The sequence below is a fragment of the Culex pipiens genome, chromosome 3 (assembly GCF_016801865.2).
Source record: "Culex pipiens pallens isolate TS chromosome 3, TS_CPP_V2, whole genome shotgun sequence".
Lineage (NCBI taxonomy): Eukaryota > Metazoa > Arthropoda > Insecta > Diptera > Culicidae > Culex > Culex pipiens.
Genome location: NC_068939.1, coordinates 97,357,450 through 97,376,443, shown reverse-complemented (window position 1 = coordinate 97,376,443; position 18,994 = coordinate 97,357,450). Strand labels below are relative to the sequence as shown.

At 44.8% G+C, this 18,994-nt stretch overlaps 1 protein-coding gene across 2 annotated transcripts; it reads right to left on the bottom strand.

Moving 5' to 3' along the window:
* Window positions 1-1,619: 1,619 nt before the first annotated feature.
* Window positions 1,620-18,731, bottom strand: LOC120429818 (uncharacterized). 2 transcript variants are annotated; one of them, XM_052709479.1, is made up of 10 exons: window positions 15,596-18,729; window positions 14,681-15,526; window positions 14,545-14,620; window positions 9,416-9,528; window positions 4,025-4,232; window positions 3,745-3,961; window positions 2,991-3,680; window positions 2,695-2,920; window positions 2,467-2,632; window positions 1,620-2,412 (listed from the first exon to the last, which is right to left on the bottom strand). In XM_052709479.1, exons 1-10 carry the CDS (start codon window positions 18,098-18,100, stop codon window positions 2,009-2,011), a joined length of 5,451 nt encoding a protein of 1,816 aa, XP_052565439.1. In that variant the 5' UTR covers window positions 18,101-18,729; the 3' UTR covers window positions 1,620-2,008. The 2 variants fall into 2 exon arrangements, with proteins under 2 accessions (XP_052565439.1, XP_039450812.2); XM_039594878.2 differs by having other exon boundaries at window positions 1,620-2,632; window positions 15,596-18,731.
* Between the last annotated feature and the right edge of the window lie 263 nt (window positions 18,732-18,994).

Genomic DNA, 18,994 nt, shown 5'->3' with positions numbered 1-18,994 from the left:
AGATCCGGTTCCGGAACCTCCGGCTTAGCATCGACCCGTCCGCTACTCGCAATCCGGTCGAGTTCCGTTCCCCCCGTCTGCATATCGTCGTCCCGAGTAGCCGTGGCCGCTCTACGCCCGTTTCTGCGAGACATTTTCGCACCCATCGCGATGATTCCTGAAACGAGAAAGAGAGAAAAATTAGTAGCGTCCGTTCACTACAACCTCTCAAGCGGGTATGGCGGGTTGGAGGTCTCAGCAGTCGTATGACAGAGGGTCTGCACTCGACCACTATAACTTTTCAGCCTGTTGATTTGTTGATTTCGGGTAACTATGGCTACCATGGTTACGGCTGGCCGTGGTGATCGTTGTTTTTTCGGGGGTAGATTTTGGTTGGTTACTACGATTAGTGATCGGAATTTTTTGGGAGTTGATTTTCAAGTGTCAAAAATTTGTTTTCAACAAGTAATTTTTGTAGCTTTTGACTAAATTCGGAAGGTAGTCCGTGTATTGCAAAGAAAATTAAGTGAAACTTATCAGAGTTAAACCTTCTTCCGATTATCACAAAATATTTGAAAAATAGCTTTCCGATACGTTCCCGCTGTGAAAGAAAGTAATTGTTCGTAGATTTAATTTTAATACCCAGCCCGTGACTCAGACCGAGACCCGCCATGGATGCCGCTTGCATTTTTAATGTTTCAGCGAAACAAACTGCCAAAAACTGATCCCACTACCCTACTCCACAAGATTTCATTCACCCCTTCTACAACGCACCATCCCACCCCACCCCAACCAGAGCCGATTCTGCACACAACCATACAAACCACACGCACACACAGCCTCAACAGACCCGCCGCCCCGCAAAGTTAGAACCAAAACAGAAACCGAAAACAGCCATCGCCCGAGCAACACGAAACAAGACGATCGGAAGAAGGAAGGGGTGGGAGGGTCGAGGGAGGCCTTTAATTAAATACGCTGCTCCGCGCGGTTCGTGACGTCATCGTTACCGCACATGCCATGTACTATGCGGAAGCGGAGCAAAGGCTGACATAACCTCAACTTGGTACGCAGGCCGGTCGAATACATGGAGCAGTGCGTGGGGACGCGGGTTGAACTGGCATGTATTGGGCAAAAGTGGAGCAGGAATTTCGGTGATGAATGAAGGAAGGCGAGTTTTTTGCGATGATTAAATTTTTATTTCACCTTGCTCATATGCAATCAAACGTACAGATTATAATATTGTTGTTTTGGGGTGGTTATATTTACAGTGTTTATTAGCATCTTCTAATCCTATCAACATAACCTAACAAAATTCCATGTATTGAAAGTTGTGGAGCTCCATGTATTATTCAAGACTATGCAAACCATGTACAGCAGGTATTACGAGCCCGATCCATTCAATTCCTTACATGGGCAACCTAACCTCAAAACAACAAAACCCGTTGACCTGACCTCTGTGAGAAACAGTTGGAACTACACTTTGCAGGTTATGTTCGAGGTTAGGTTTTGCATGTAAACACAAATCAGCTGTGCAGTGTAAACAAGCTCCAGCGCGAACGCATACATGGGAGCAAAGAAGGTTGAATGAATTTCGAGGGGTGTAAACAAGTCAATCAGCTGTTAGATAAAAGGAGTTTGAGTTTGAAATTGGTATTTTTTCTATATTTTGCAAATAAAAATTAGTTCCAAAATACACATCTAGCTAACTAAAAAAAAGGGGGTGGTGACACTGATCATCAATACATCACGAGCTCACGCGGCCACACACAAAAATGTGTGCGCGCCGCCACCTCCAAAATCTCGAACCTTTCGTCAATCGGTTGTTTGCTAAATTTTCGCCTTAAAATCTGGTCTTATCAGTTAGGAAAAGTTTCAAATGATCATGCGTCGCTAGGAACAAATCTCGCTCGCTCTCTTTCATACAATTGTTCGCCATGTACTTACATCGCTAGAGTGAAGTTCCTGCTTTTTTTAATTATTAGTATTATTTCTAGTAAATTCCTCGGTCATTCAGTCGCACGCACGCTCTCTAGTTCTGGGTAGTTACTACTTTATTAGGGCTATCACTGATTTTGGGCGCCTTGGGCCTTATGCTACTACAGTCTGTGCTCGATTTGTTGCTTCCGTTGCTGCTGTCCAGCGGGCGCTTCTGGGACACCGACAGCAGTGACTGCTGCTGTCCGGCGGCTGAGCTGATTGGCGTCGTCGTCGTCGTCGGCGTGCCACCTAAACTCGCCGAACCGGCCGAGTTGAACCGCTTCAGCTTGATCGTCTTCTTCTGGACGGGTGTCGCCGCTGGCGTCGATGCCGCTGCAGGTGTCGCTTTGGCCGCGTCGTCCGCCGACGATTCCGGGACGTACTCTTCCTCTTCCATCTCTTCCTCCTCAAACTCGGCATCGTTGAAGCTGTCCTCGGGGTCGATGATCAGTTTGCCTAAGAGGGAATCAGAGTTAGCTTTTGAAAGATTTTGAGCAAGCTTGAAATTACCGTTCAGCGTGGGGAATTTAATGTCCGGGAGGGGCAGCACGTCCGGATTGTGCTTCCGGATGAGTTCCTTGAGCAGGTTGGAAATGTCCTCGCGCTTTTTCGTCACCGTGATCGTGTCGAACCAGTCCTGCAGTTTGATCGGGATGCGGTAGTCTTTGATGGGGTCCTAAGCGGAAAGAAACAAATTAGTAATTTCATCCCCCGGGATCTTCGAAACCCGTAACGTACCAGGAAAAAGTGCTCCACGTACTGCAGCAAGTACAGCCCGCAGTCGGTAAAGTTGTTCTGCTGTGGGACTTTTACGCAGTGACCGGGCATGTTGTTCTTGTTGAACACCTTGGCCGGTTTGGTGGGCATCTTGCACTTGTACTCGCACGTCAAGTAGTCGCGCAAGGTGGCCACGACCCGACTCCGGGAGGCACCCGTCAGCGAGTCAAAGATCAGGATGATCGGTCTGCGTGGAGAGAAAGAACAACAAATTAGTCTCAACGCACCCAACTCGCCATCAATCTGCCAGAACTCACTGCTTCACCGGTTGCTGCTTGCCGTCGTTGGCCGGCTCCTCGTCCGTTTCCTCCGTGTCGCTGGCCAGCTCGCTGTCGTCACCTTCCGCCTCGTCCCGCTCGCTCAGCTCGTCGTCCCCGAGGTTGATCGCGTCCATTTCGCGCTTGGACACGGGCGTGATCGTGGTGTTGCCAATCTGCAGCGTAATGTTGCTCTTGCTCTTGGACGCGGCCACCGCCTTCTTGCGCTTGATCGGCGTCGGCGTGTTGCTATTCATCGTCAGCGGCATGTCCAACCCCGGGAAGCAGATGATCGCCAGGAACCAGTGGGACTGCTCGTTGATTGGAATGATGACAAAGTCTTTCTCGAAAATGTTCTCCTTCTTGGTCCAGCTGGCAACGCGCGCGTGGCGCTTCTGCGCCGCCGTCAGCTTCTGGTCCTTGTCCTGGCCCCGCTGTCTCGTCCCGATCGTCGTCAGCCGCTTGTAGAAGAACGTGCTGAAAATGTGGATGTTTCTCCGCTCTTCCGCCTTCAGCAGCTCCAGCTTCAGATAGTTGAGATAAAAGTCAATGATGACATCGTTCAGATACTGATCGATCGCCAAGCACATGTAATCCTCGGTGTTGATCGAAATACCGCCCTTGCCCTGGGGGTAAATCAAAATCTTCCTTATCTCCGTCACGTCACCCGTCGCGGCGTTCGTCGTCGTGCTGCAAAGACAACCCTCAAAATTAGTCCTCCACCCTAAAAAAAATCACAGCCTAAATCCCTTACTTGTTTGAACTGTTCTCCGTCCCCTTGCTTCCGACGGTTCCGGTTCCGCACGATCGCACCAGCAGCTCGTTCGCGTCCCTCGCGCTAATCTCCTCAATTCGCTCCGTCGAAAAGATGCTCTTCAGAATCGACTTGGACTCCTCCGTGACGCGATCCATCACGAGCGTAATCCTCCGGTGGGCATCGTCCTTCCGGCAGACCGGATTAAAGTACGGCACTGAAATCAAACCACCCAAAATAAGTTCACAATGTCCCGCTACAACCAAGTTCCGGCACTCACGTGGATCGTCCGGCAGGCCCATCTCGAGACTCTCGCGGATGTAGAAGCCACACGACGGAAGCGTGTACAGGAAGATCACGTTCAGGGCTTTGGAAAAGTGGACCACCGCCTTGACGACCTCGTGCAGCTGCAGATCGAGGATGCACTTTTCGGCCGGACGCTTCACGTTGGGCGCGATGATGCGGACACCCCGCGAGGACATTGCCACCTAGAAGGGGAATGAACGAGATTCGAATCAGTTAATCAATTAAAATTTAGAGCATTTTTTTTACATTTGACAGTCAACTCAGAAAAAAATCGCTGATCGTAGTAACCAATCAACGATCGCCACGGCCGGCCGTAACCATGGTAGCCATAGTTACCCGAAATCAACAAATCAACAGGCTGAAAAGTTATAGTGGTCGAGTGCAGACCCCCTAACCAGCCATACCCGCTTGAGAGGTTGTAGTGAACGGACGCTACTAATTCGAGCCAAACATTTCATTAGGGCACAAAAGCAAAAACCGCGATTCGAGAAAATCGCTTGCAAAAAATGGACAACTTGTTTCAATTCCTATTTAAAAAATAAGCATGACTGATGGTATTTTTACTGATGATTCGATAAAACACACCATTATCCTCAACTCTGCTTTACTGCTTCTTAATTTATGTTGATTTTCGCAATAAAACTCATAATTTTAAAAAATCTCGTTATTAGGCCCTTTTAGCTTTCCAACTGCTGTTCATAATGGGCCCTTTCTAAATGCAATTTCGAAGAGAACTAAAAGGGCACTAAAGCGCTGTCACCGGATTGTTGTTTTGAATGATGTTTATGGGCCCTTTTGTTTAGTTAGAAATAATGAGGAATTCAGTGGAAATTTTGATAATTGGTGAAGTTTTATGATCGAATGGAGCAGATAAGGTATGTGAAACATTAAAATTCTTCAAAAGTGTACTGAACAGCAGCCGCGGGCCGTATTCAATATTGTATTTCGACGAAGTTTTTTTTCTGCAGAAACCCTTGGTGAAACGTTAACCAAACTTTGTTTTGAAGTGAATTAGTGTTAAGAATTTATGAAAAGTTCACTTTATAACATAGAAAGTTCCTTAACCACGAAAAACTAACGAAAAAGAAAAGGGCACAATTGAACTTTTTTTCTGGTTTGGAGTGAACATTGTTATGTGCCCTTTTGTTTTTTTTGATTTTTTCAATAGGAAATTGTTTGCTATCAATCTGATTCTTGGAGGGCATGTAGGGAGTGTACTATGGAGTGGAATAGTGGAATAATCCCGAATGTTTACTTTTTGGTTTTGTGCCCTAATGAAATGTTTGGTTCGAATTTTTCTCTCTTTCTCGTTTCAGGAATCATCGCGATGGGAGCGAAAATGTCTCGCCGAAATGGGCGTAGAGCGGCAACGGCTACTCGGGACGACGATATGCAGACGGGGGGAACGGAACTCGACCGGGTTGCGAGTAGCGGACGGGTCGATGCTAAGCCGGAGGTTCCGGAACCGGATCTGCCGGTTGTCGAACCAAATTTGAATGAAGTTTCTTTTGCATATTCCGACAATCCGGCAGATTTGGTTCTGGAATCGCCGTCGGTAATTAATATTTCATTAAATAATTGTTTGGACATGACTGCGGCGGATTCCGTCTCGGAACCGCCTGCAGATGAAAATTTTTCTTTACAGGTTGTGACGACGACATTCGAGGAGGTGGTTCCAATGCCGGATCCACCGATAGAGGAGCAAAATTTGATTAATGACGATTTGGAAATTTCCAAAAAATCGGTGGATCCGGCATCGGAGCCACCGAAGACCGACGGCGACTCAAATACGCTTTCGATTCCAACAGCGGCGGTGGTTTCTACCGTGGAACCGCCCGCTGACCTAAATTCATGTAAAATTGAAATCTCTCTTTCAGATTTTTCGGAACCACTTTCGGAACATACAAATCTAAATTTAGAAACTAATTCTCCCCAAATTCTAGATGATCCCGGACAATGTTCGTACTCCGTTTCGGTTGACATTCCTCCGGAAGTGGTTCCGGAGCCACCTCTAAATTCCAAATCTGACACAAAATATTTTTGGTGCTACGTCTGTCAAAATTCAAGTACAAACACATTGCCATGGTTGCTTCGATTGAAGTATTCCAAACCGGCAATGTGTTTGAAATATTTGTTTACTGGCTCGATGTGCTGCATTGCTCTGGGTTTGCTTGTTATTGTTTAACTTGTTTTTGTTGTTGTTATTTAATTGCAGGTTGGCGTTTCTTGTTTCCCGATGCGATTTCTTTGTTACCGATGTTGATGCGTTAATTGGACTGGAGATGTTTAGTGTAATTAATGGAATTGGTAACTTTTAGATAAACAAAAATACAACATGATTTTATTTTTAATTACAGATTGAACTGTTGAGGATGGCGACGATGACGATGATGATACTGACCATGATATTTGATGTCGAGAAGATTATTGAGTAAATTACAAGGTAATGAAAGTGAATTTCGTTATCAGTATAAACAACTGTAACTAATTTAGTGCTCTACTTTAAATAGGCCGACTGGACGATGAGGACGACGGCGAAGCAGCATGATGACCGATGCAGACGATTGAAGACTTGGCGAAGATTTTTTTTTTATAATGAATTGTAATATATTGATTTGTATTGATATTTGATTGTTTTCGAATTAAACGATACAGAAAAACCCCAAAATACTGTTTTCATTTCAAATATTGAGAAATTTTCTATTTGGGGGGGGGGGCTAAGGGTGTTTAGATATTAAGAGCGAGTTTTTCACCGATGTGAAACAGGTCGTATCGAGGTGCTCCGATTTGGATGAAACTTTCAGGATTTGTTTGTCTATACATGAGATGAACTCATGCCAAATATGAGCCTTCTACGACAAAGGGAAGTGGGGTAAAACGGGCATTGAAGTTTGAGGTCCAAAACACATGAAAAATCTTAAAATTGCTCGCATTTCCGTAAAACTTCATCGATTCCAGTTCTCTTAGATGCATTCGAATGGTCTTTTGAAGCCCTTCAAAATGTGCTATAGACATCCAGGATTGGTTTGACTTTTCTCATAGCTTTTGCAAATTACTGTTAAAAATTGATTTTTTTAAAACCTTAATAACTTTTTGCAACAGCCTCCAACACCCATACTCCCATAGGTCAAAAGTTAGGGAATTTCATGGACTATAAGCCTATGGTATTAACTTTTTGGCCAATCGCAGTTTTTCTCATAGTTTTACGATTTTTCTAGAACAAACATTTTACAACGTTAGTTTTTGCCCTGTAGGCATCCATAGCGGCACTTTTTGGTCTCAATTTTGACATATTCGGAATCCTCAGAAAATTTTACATTAGATTGAGGTTTTGGAATTTTGAATTTGATTGAAAAAACGTTACTTAATCCACCGATGGTGGTTGGTGCCTTCCTCACAATTATGTACATATTTGTTTCTGTAGTAAGAATGTCAAACCAACAAATTTTATCTAAATTTTACTTCTTGCAACATATTTACATGGAGTATGGGGTATAGAATCCCAAAAATCATTGGACGTAATATTAGAACAACACCTACGGGGCTGTTTCATGAAAATTGTTCACTTTCAATAGTTATATTACTTTAAAGTTTTTTAAGCCTTAAGGCAGTAAAAAAATATATCTGTTCATTTTTCCCGGGAGTTTCAAATCAACAAAATCCCGGGAGCCAGATCTCCGGATAGATCCGAACAACTTTTTCATCAACATATTTGAGATCCGGCCTCTAAAATGTGTACAAATGACACTAAAGTGCTCATAACTTTTGATAGGGTTATCAGATCTTCAATGTTTTGGGCTCATTAGAAAGGTCTTTCAAATACCTTTCTAAAAATGTATGATCAGACGGGTTTTCTTACAAAAACCACCCTTTTTACAATCTTTCAAACTTTAGCCAGAATCGTTTTTTTAGCATAACTTTTGAAATACTTAACAAAACTTCATAATAGTTAATATAGGTCTTGTGGGACCCTAAGACGGATCGAATGAGACCAGAACGGCCCAAATCGGTTCAGCCAGTCCGGAGATAATCGAGTGCATTTTTTTCGGTGCACGGACTTACAGACATACACACGCACAGACATTTGCTCAGAATTTGATTCTGAGTCGATAGGTATACGTGAAGGTAGGTCTACGAGGTTGAATTAGGAAGTTCATTTTTCGAGTGATTTTATAGCCTTTCCTCAGTAATGTGAGGAAGGCAAAAAGCCATTTAGAATTAATTAAATATTATTTAGCATTTTGTCGGATTAGGGGTAAAACAAGTTTTCGCCTACTTGATACAGCATTTGACGTATTGATCATAGGGTAAATAAGATCTATTTCTTTTTTCAAAAATGTTTTATTTAATTATTTTTTAAATCAAAATTATAACTCCAATACTTCTAACTTACGTGAAATTGTCCGCGGATTCCGAATATGACAAAATTGAGATCAAAAAGTGCCGTCTTCTTGGCCTACAGGGCAAAAATCACCGTTGTAAAATGTTTGATCTAGAAAAATCGAAAAACTATGAGAAAAACTGCGATTGGCCAAAAAGTTATTACCGTAGGCTTATAGTCCATGAAATTCCCTAACTTTTGACCTATGGGAGTATGGGTGTTGGAGGCTGTTGCAAAAAGTTATTAAGGTTTTAAAAAAATCAATTTTTAACAGTAATTTGCAAAAGCTATGAGAAAAAGTCAAACCAATCCTGGATGTCTATAGCACATTTTGAAGGGCTTCAAAAGACCATTCGAATGCATCTAAGAGAACTGGAATCGATGAAGTTTTACGGAAATGCGAGCAATTTTAAGATTTTTCATGTGTTTTGGACCTCAAACTTCAATGCCCGTTTTAACCCACTTCCCTTTGTCGTAGAGGGCTCATATTTGGCATGAGTTCATCTCATGTATAGACAAACAAACCCTGAAAGTTTCATCCAAATCGGAGCACCTCGATACGACCTCTAGAACAAACCGAGCAGAATTTACAAATACTGCCTCTTAAGCTGCGTGCGTTTTGTTTTTAAGAAAACCTAAGCTAAGAATGTTTCATTTGTTTTCCTTACAATCATTTTCTCACAACAATCATTTTTGCGTTGTGCTGGCCTTCAAAAATGCATATTATGTTGCAATAACAAATTCTAACATCCAATCCCAATTTTTCCCCATCCTCCACAATTTTCATTCGCACAGATTTTGTTTACTCCGGAACGTTATGAAAAAAGCAAGGTTATGTGTGCCATCATTCTGTGAACTTATCGATCCATCGCAGATGTCAAACGTTTTCCTCTTCTCTCTTTTAGTACCTGTTTCACAAACAGGTAAAAAATAAGCACAATACTCCATTTTTCTAATTATCAAAAATTTTCAACGGCCACCTACCTTATCCGGCGACTCGTACTTCAGCGTCCCGATCCGGATGTTCCGGCACTCCAGATTCGTAATCAAACCGTCCGGCATCGTCTTAATGTCGGTCACGTCGTACCGCACAATTTCTGTGGAAGAGAACCAAAAAAAAATACCACATTAGAAAAACGTCTTCGATTCTTCCGGGAAACCATCCCCAGACCAGACTGCTACCGCACACTCCCACGGCCTACCTCGATCTCCCATTTTGGCCAACTAGACGGCGGAACCTTAACACGGACGCAGCAACCCAAACGTAGAAAACACCCAAAAAAAAAACGCGAGAAGCCACCTGGGCGGTCACACCAACCCGAAACGAATCCGGTCCACGACTAAACCCCACTCCGTCACCACTTCCCGCTAACCGATTCCCGGCCAAATTACACCAACTTTCGCGTAAATTGCACGCCGAAAACCCGAATTTTCCACACCCGAAATTTACAAAATGTGGCTCGAATGTCGGCAACCCGAGAAAAGGTGACAAACGAAGGAGGGAATGAAGAAAAAGAAGGCATGCATCTGTCTGATCCGGGGCGTTGGTGTGAGTGTGATGGCATTCGTTTGTCGTTGTCGTTTTGGGCAAAAATCGATTCAACAACGGCCAAAAAGGGATGACGCGAGCAAAGCGAAACGTCAAAATCAGGTTTGGCTCACGAAACGAGGGGCTTGTTTTGCGCAAATGAAAAATGTAAAGTGTGCACGCTGAAAACTAGTTGCTGAAATTATTTTTTACTGTTGAAGGAATATTTTGGAGTTTTTTTTTGGTTCGTGATAAAAAAAAACTGCCCCACCCCTATCTTCATATTAGCAGCTTTTTTCTCAAAATGATCCAATTTTTTTTTTTGTTTTTTTTTGTGTGTTTCTGAAATTGTTTTGAAGTTTTGACCCTCTGAGAAATGTAACGCTCCGGTCAGTCTGATAGTTAAAGAAAACAGTCTGACGAAGGCCGACCAAGGGCGTTCAAAGTTTTAGTGGGTAGTTAGGGGTACAAGGCTTTCTAGGCCCAGTTATGCTGCTGTTTAAAAATTGCCAAATGTTTCAACTTTCAAGTTTATTTAAAAAAAAATCTTTTAATTTTCATATGTTCTTATTATAATTTTAAACTTGAAAAAGACATCTGTTGAAACGAAATGAACAAAATAAACGCTTAGGCCGTTGCAAATATTTTGCAAAGTTTATGTTGCTCCCCCTCCAAAATCAGTTCAATAAAATCAAAAGGCCAAAAATAATTCAAAAAACTTCAAAATTTTATAGGAAACTAAAGTTTAACAATCCGAAAACAATTTGAAATGCATTTTCCGGCGTTTAACATTCCTGAAAAGTTTCCACGTGGTTTATGGATGGTCCCTCCCATGGCTTGTAATTAAAAGTTTAACATTTTTTATTTCCCCCACTTTGGCCAGAGTCGAGGGACAAAAACTTCAAACAAATATTTGCAACGGCCTTAAAAATGTAGAAACAATCTGTCCATTGGGGAAGAATAATTATTGAAAATTTTACTCTGGATTTTACAACTATTTTTTGCTCCCTTATTTTTTGATTATATTTAAGGGCTCTAGCGTTCAGTGTAATTTAAGTGTAAAGTAACCTTAAAACACATTTTCACAATTTTAACGTTACATTTAAGACACATTTTAATATATATTTATTTTGTAGGCTTTTGAAAATATTTATAAAGAATCAGTGCATATGGTGATTGTTTACGCTCCATACAAAAAATATTTTTGGCCTCCCTCACTGAAAATCCCAAATTTTGCGTTACGTAATAAAAGAACGCTAGCATTTGAAAAGGTCGTATGTGCATCGGTCATAATTTACATTTTTTTTTAGTTTATTTTTTGCCCTTAAAAAAGATTTACATTTCTGGAGTTTTTTTTTTTTTGAGGGTCCAATAAACCAAATTTTCAATTTTTGCTTTTCGGGTGTTTTTAGAACCGCCTTGAGTCAGGGGCAGGGCTTGCGAAATTTCGACTTTGTTTGTGATAGCTGACAGAGCACTCCAATCGTCTTCACCACGACAACTTGATTTTTACATTCTGCTTTCGTTCGTTTCACACACGAAGGAATGAGTGCTACGCAAAGTCACTCACACAATCGTTGACTTCCCTCCAGGAGAAAAATCGCCTAGAGAGCGGTCGTTTGACATTCTACCGAGATTCCGATCATCTCTCCAATGATAGCAATCATATGATTTCTGTCACTACGCAGCATACACTAGGAAGAGAGAGACAAAAACGAGAGAAAGAGAAAGAGCACGTTATCTCGTTCGGGCTCATTTTTCGTTCGTTTCGTCTTCGTGTTTACGTTCATCGACCGTCGCCAAGCAATGACGGTCATGATAGGCGTTGTGTGTCAGCAATCAAATATCGTTTGGGGAAATGATCGCTGACAGAAAGTTCTATCAAATAGCGAGCAGTATCGTTAAGTGATAGATCCTTTTTCAAGCATTGAGTCAGGGGTATTCAAAAACACCCAAAAAGCAAAAAAATAAAATGTGGTATATAGGACCTTTTCAAAAAAAAACCTCCAGATTTAATCTCGGACTCGAACTTGGGGATCAGCATTTAGTTCCATCGAGTACATAATGTTCTACGGAAATTTAGTGAGTATTTTAAAAGCGCAATTTATTTTAAACCAACGGTCAGGCAGAATCAAACGTAATTTATGTTATTTCAAGGAAATTGAATCTATTTCTTTTTTAGTTTAGTGTATTTTGATATATTGAAAACCTTTTAATATTTTGGTATTATATTTGTTAAATGTGGAAAAATTTACTTAATACTTGTAATCATCTCAAATTTATATGCAAAACATAGTTAAAACACACAAACAGTAATTTAGAAAAATTAGATTTAATTGGAAAATTGGATTAGGACAACTTAAGAGTTGAATTACTGTGTAAATGTGAGGAAGGCACCAACCGCCTAATGGTGGATTAAGAAACGTTTTTGCCTTCCTCACCTCAATGAGGAAAGGCTATAAAATCACTCGAAAAATGAACTTCTTTATTAGACCTCATAGACCAACCTTCACGTATACCTATCGACTCAGAATCAAATTCTGAACAAATGTCTGTGCGTGTGTCTGGATGTGAGTCCGTGCACCGAAAAATATGCACACGATTATCTCCGGATTGGCTGAACCGATTTCAACCGTGTTGGTCTCATTCGATCCGTCTTGGGGTCCCACAAGACCCTAGTTAATATGATGAAGCTTAGTAAAGTACTTCAAAAATTATGCTAAAAAAACAATTTCGAATAAAGTCCGGAAGATTGTAAAAAGGGTGGTTTTGTAAGGAAACCCGTCATGCTACACATTTTTAAAAAGGTATTTAAAAGACCTTTCAAACGAGCCCAAAATGTTGAAGATCTGAAAATCCTATCAAAAGTTATAAGCACTTAAGTGTTATTTATGCACTTTTTGGAGGCCGGATCTCAAATATTTTGATGAAAACGTTGTCCGGATCCACCATGCGACCTATCTTTGTATAGGTAATCAAAAGACCTTTCCAACGAGTTCAAAAGATTGAAGATCCGACAACCCTATCAAAAGTTATACGCACTTAAGTGTTTTTATACACTTTTTTAGGCCGGATCTCAGATATTTTGATAAAAAAAAGTCTTATTTATACTCTTTTTTGAGACTCTGTAGTGTATTAACTTTATGAATGTAAGGAAGGCACCACCCACCTAAAGGTGGATTAAGCAACGTTTTGTATGGAAATTGTCCACGATGGGGAGATTTCCAAAAAAAAAATGTCCACGTGGTTTGTGGATGGTCCTATCGAATGCAACTTGACGCTCAAAATTTGGCCTGCGCTTTTTTGAGATATTTAAATTTTAAATCCACATTTTTTTTGTTTCTACCACTCAAGTCCCAATTGGCCTGTCAAAAAATTAAATGTTTGTTTTTTAGAGCTTTAAAAGTGCCACGAACATCACTTTACTCTTTGAAATTAACCCTGAATTGCTACGTTAAAAACTGATTTTTGAAGGTTTGCTCAGAGCTTTCTCTTAATTTGGTAGTAGAAGGCGTAGATTGGGAGATAAAATGTTGGTGTCAAAGTTGCAGCAAATTCTGATGTTCGTTTTCAGTTAATATTTACTGCAAATTGCACTACTAAAATTTTCAGTTAGTTTTTCGTTGAATTTCAGTTAAAATCTGTGTAGAGCTGTCAAAGTTGGCTGAAATTTCAGAAAGTTTTCATTTACTGAAAATTTCAGTAGTGCTGGTTTCAGTAAATTTAACAGAATTCAGTAATCAAAAATTGGTGTGTAGCAAACAAAAAAATCCCAAAAATATTCTTGAAAAGTTAGACTTGCATTAATTGTGAAACACCCTAATTTTTTACTCTTCTGAAGACTCCAAAGCGCCAAAACTGCACAGTTGAATGAATGAATAATTCTCATACCCGCCGGCAGCTTGGTCCAGTTCACAGGTGTTCGCTTGATCAAACAGTTCGTCATCTTATGTTCAGTAATCTGTACACCCACGTACATATATTTTTTTTGTACGAATTTTTGTGTTACAAGTACCAGTACTTAAATCAAAAGAAGTTTCCCATCCCATCCCCAAAGCAACGGAAATTTGTAACGGGTGTAGGGACACATCACACAGACGCCCTTGTATGGCCGTCACGACATTAAGGGTATGAGATGTAAAGCGCCAAAAAAACGCCAAAACTGCACAGTTATTCGGAAAATCCATTTTCCCCTTAATTTTGCGATCTGGACCACTGTGCAGTGACGGCGAAAAGGCGATGTACGGAGTCGGTTTCGTACTCATTGGGGATTAGAAGAAGAACAAGCCCGATCACGATAAAGAAGCTTTCTACGAGCGTCTCGAAAGGACCGCTGTTGAGCGCAGTTGTCGGGCATCCTGAAATCTTCGATTAGTTCAGCGTTGGGTCGATAGACCTGTTGCTGATTAAGTAAAGTAAGATCCTAAATGTTTAAGCCGTTGCAGGTCCGAAGCGATGTTAAAGGATCCCAAACACAGGCTTCATATTTAAGTTCGATTTTTAAGACTATTAGGTACGAACCCGTGTCATGGTCATCAAGTAGAAAGAAAGAGGAATTCGAAAAAGAAAACGTATTGCAACTCACCCACAACTTCATCCGAGTCCTCGATGATCGGCTCGCACTTGAGCGGTTCTCGTTTCTCGACGGTGGCAGTTGCAACCTGTAACATAAAACGAAATTAGTAGTCCGACACACCCGCATTTCATCTCTCAAAACCCACCTTTGCGACTCCACTTTCGTTCGCGACCTTGCTGCCATTCTTCGTCTTGTCGCCACCGTCGTGATCCTCGTCATCGCTGCTCAGCGTAAACACGACCGGTTCCAGCTCCTGGTACTTGGACGACGCACCCCGACCCCGCCCGCGGCCACCCCGCCCAGCGGCACCACCCCGGCCCGATCCCCGCACCGACAGCATGCTGCCCAGCGACGATTGGGACAGTTTCTTCTGCAGCGAGACGCCACCGACCTTGGCCGGATCGACGCCACCACTGGCGGGGCCAACCGTCGTCGTGACCTTGTGCATGGGCGTTGAGGACGCCGTCGGCACGAGCGGTGGCGGATGGGGCGAAACCATCGGTTTGTCCGGCTCCGGAATACGGCGCGGTGGGCCCGCGAAGACTTTTTTACAGCGCTGGCACTTGGCGTGGTCGTACCCGGTGAGGCCACAGTTGGAGCAAACCGCGAGGAAGCCCTTGATGAGCTTTGGCGGTGGTTCCTTCTTGGAATCGCCCGCATCGGCCGCGACCCCTTTGGGCGTTTCTCCGGCCACCGAGAGCTGCTGCTGCTGAAGTTGTTGCTGCTGCTGCTGTTGGGGCGTTTGCATGTGCATCGGAGTGGTCGATGGTCCCGACGGAGTGCCGGCCATGCTGGCCCGGAACGAGTCATTGAAGCGGGACTGCTGCTGAAGGTGAACCGGTGTTTGCTGGAGTTGCTGCTGGTGGGGAGGCTGCTGTTGCTGGGGCGGCGGCTGGGGAATGCCCATTTGGGGTTGGTGATGGATTGGAGGTTGATGCATTTGGTGTTGTTGTTGTTGCTGCTGCTGTTGTTGGAGCATTTGCTGTTGCATCTGCAGAAGAAGAAAATACAAAGGTGCGTTAACTTCCAATGTTAAAATGGACTCTAAAATTCTACTCACCACATGTTGCTGCTGCTGCTGTTGCAACTGCTGCTGTTGCTGCTGCTGCTGCTGTTGCTGCTGCTGATTCTTGATCGTGTTCTCCGCCGCCTTCAGATACTCGTTGGTTTCCTTCATCGTCACGCCAACCGTCACGATATAATCAATGTCCCCGCCCGGGTTCGAGATGCACTGAATGTTACTGTCCGGCGAAAACTGCACTCCGACCTGCTCCAGCAACTCCTGCACCGTGCAGCTCTCTTTCGGCAGCGTAAACGTGATGAGCCGCTGCTCGCCACTCTGCAGAATGACCAACATTTTCGCACTTTCGCGCGGTTCCGGCTCGGGCGGAGTCGGCGGTGGTGGCGCCGCCGCCTGTTGCTGAACCATTTGCTGCTGCTGCTGCTGCTGCTGGAGCAGGTGATGCTGCTGGGAGATTTGCATTTGGGCGTTCTGTTGCTGCTGCTGCTGTTGGAGGACGAGTTGCTGCTGCTGGCGGTTCATGGGAACCGTTTTGCGGATGACCATTCCGCGGGGCGTCGCGTTGCCACGGCCACGCTGGGCGAACCCGCCGCGGAAGTTTTCCTGCTGGCGGAGTTGTTGCTTCTCCTGGAACGAGCGGAACTGGGCCGCGGTCATGGTTTGGCCGTTGCCGAGCTGGATGATGCTGGACGAGTCGTCGAACTGCTGCTGGGGGGTTGGTTGTTGGATTTGTTGTTGTTGAGGGGGTGGTGGTGGGGGGGCTTGCTGGGGGACTGTTTGTTGGTGCATTTGGGGCGGTTGCTGCATCGGTTGAGAGGTCGCCGGCTGGTAGGTTTGCTGATCCAGCTGTTGTTGTTGTTGCTGTGCGGGGGCGGAGCCCGGTTGGGTGGCCGAAGGAGGCGCTTTGGCGACGACCGCCGCCTGGATGCTGTCCTCGAGGTCTTCGAGATCGTTCGAGTAGCCGGGGGGTTTCTGGGACGCGGCGGTGGTGCCCGCGGGAGCGACCTGTTCAACAGGGACTTGTTGCTGCTGTTGTTGGGTTGGTTGAGGTTGCGCCGGTTGGGAAACCGGGGCCAGCTGTGGTGGTTGAGTGCTGGTTGTAGCGGTTAGGACGCGTCGCTGGGTTTGCGCCTTGGCGGCGTTGTACGTGGCGGGGACGAGCTGCGGGGGACGATTCGTCAGGGTGACGATCTTTTGCCCGGTGCTGGTTAAAATGATGTTGGTTCGGGGTGTGGCGACGTTTTGTGGTTGGCCAAGCATCTGCTGCTGTTGCTGTTGGGGTTGTTGAACGACGGTCGTCGGTTGCCGGATGACCGGGCCTTGAACAACTTTGGTGAGTTGCGGTCGCGGGGGGCGAATTTGGACTTGGCCGGGGGCGACCGAGGTCACCGGAACGACGGGTCGAGCGCGTGGACTGGCCGGGGTTTTGGGCGCTCGCGGCCGATAGTTGCGAATGCGGGCCACGTTCGCGGGATTTTGTGGCATTTGTTGTTGGGGGGTGACGGTGACCGTCGTTTGTGGAACCTGCGGATTCTGAGGTTTGGTAATGATTAGACACGGTCGATTTCCGCCCACGGGCTGCTGCTGCTGCATCATTTGCTGGGTCGTCTGTTGGATTACCTGCTGCTGCGGCTGGGAGTGTTGGATTTGGTGTTGAACGTATTGTTGGGGAGGTTTTTGTATTGTGACCCGCTGAGTTTGCTGCTGGGGTTGCATTTGCTGGACTTGTTGTTGTTGTTGTTGTTGATGGGGGGAAGGTTGATGGACCAGCTGAGGAGCAAGCTGGATGTTTTGCTGCAGGGTGTGACCCTGAGGTTGGACATGTTCGTAGATGATTTGATGCTGCTGGGGTTGTTGGTGCTGCTGTTGGGGTGGTCTGTGGACAATCTGATGGCCAGGTTGATGCTGCAAAATGACCTGCGTAGGTTGTTGATGGGTTAGAATGTGTTGCTGCGGTTGCTGGATTGTGATTTGTTGCTGCGGCTGAGCTTTTGGCGGCTCCTGAGGATGCTGTCTTAGGATGATTTGCTGGCCAGGACGTGGCACACCGTGAACAACCTGCAGTACCTGTTGGTGCTGTTGCTGTTGTTGCTGCTGCTGCTGTTGGAGCTGCTCGGAAGCAGTTTGCATCGTATGCAGCGTCGTTGCCTGAGGTTGCTCGTGGACCAGGTTCGTCTGAATCATCTGCGAGCCATCGTTCGGAACTTCCGAGTAGTAAATATGCTGCGGCTGAGCTGGCTGCCCAAACGCATCCGTGAGGGCGCCATCGTCCTGCTGGATCAAGTAATGCGTTTCCTGCTGCTGCTGCTGGGGCTGTTGTTGCTGCTGAGACGATTGAGCCTGCGGAGATTGATACACGATCTGCTGCAACTGCTGATTGTTATCGTTCAGCAACAACTCCGACTGGTCCTGGGACAAAATGACCTGCTGGGAACCAAACTGGACGTCGTCGCCCATCACCAGCTGAATCCCACCATTCTCAATGTTGAGCTGCGGGTACAGATTCTTCAGCTCATCCGTCGGCACTATCTGGTAGTAAGCCATCGTGCCCTAAATTTCACTTTTCTTCTTGTTTTTACTTAAACCATTTTGGGTCTCACTTGACGCAATCAATTTTCTTCCCTCACACCCACCGAAACTTTTCCAAACTTATCCAAATCTACTCCTCACGTTACACTTTACCAAATCGATCCTTAAATCGCTAAAACTTTCACTTTGCGTTCATTAAAAATTGAAAATAAAAAAAAATCCACCACTTTGCTGTCTGATCACACTCTTCTCTTAGCTGTCAAAGCGCGTCACTTTTCTTCGATCCAAGACAGCTTTGTTCCTGCTGCTGCTGCTTCTCCGTCTGTCATTCCACCCTCTCTGCCTCGAGGCCCGCACTCACACAGTGACGCAAGGCTTCATTCACAACCCACCCGCTGCACGCACACACTCAACTCTCCCTCTTCTCCTCTCAAAAGAAAAAGCGAAAAAATGCCATGCAAAATGTCGGAACTTTCAACGGCACTTTTCACGCCCAAATCGGTCGCGATTCGCGCAAATTCTACCCGCACCGTGTGCGCACTTCCACCCCCGACGCACTGGAACCACTTTCGATGCGGAGCGCGACCTCCGACGGGGACAAAATTCGGACTTGACGCGAGGCACCGTCCGTCGTCGTCGGAATTCAAAAGCGTAAAAGTGTTGCTTTTTCTTTGCGTTCGTCGTGGTCGTCGCAGCAGGCTTCCGTTTGATGTCTGTGCACGACCGCCATCTTCTGGAATTTCGGTGACAGCGCAGTAAACTGACAGCGCGAGGTTGGCTCACACGGTGACGTCACTGGAAGGGGGATGAAGATAAAGCGCAGGAAGGAAACCGGATTTGGGCGTTTATCGTGGCGATGGCCGATCGATAAACGAATATGCAATTAAATTTCATCGCCAGCTTAATTCA

Coding starts and splice junctions, on each gene's coding strand:
- LOC120429818 (XM_039594878.2), bottom strand. CDS start 18,100: ATGGCTTACTACCAGATAGTGCCGACGGATGAGCTGAAGAATCTGTAC. Junction 14,621..14,680: donor ACGAAAGTGGAGTCGCAAAG/GTGGGTTTTGAG, acceptor TTTATGTTACAG/GTTGCAACTGCCACCGTCGA. Junction 4,233..9,415: donor AGTACGAGTCGCCGGATAAG/GTAGGTGGCCGT, acceptor TTCCCCTTCTAG/GTGGCAATGTCCTCGCGGGG.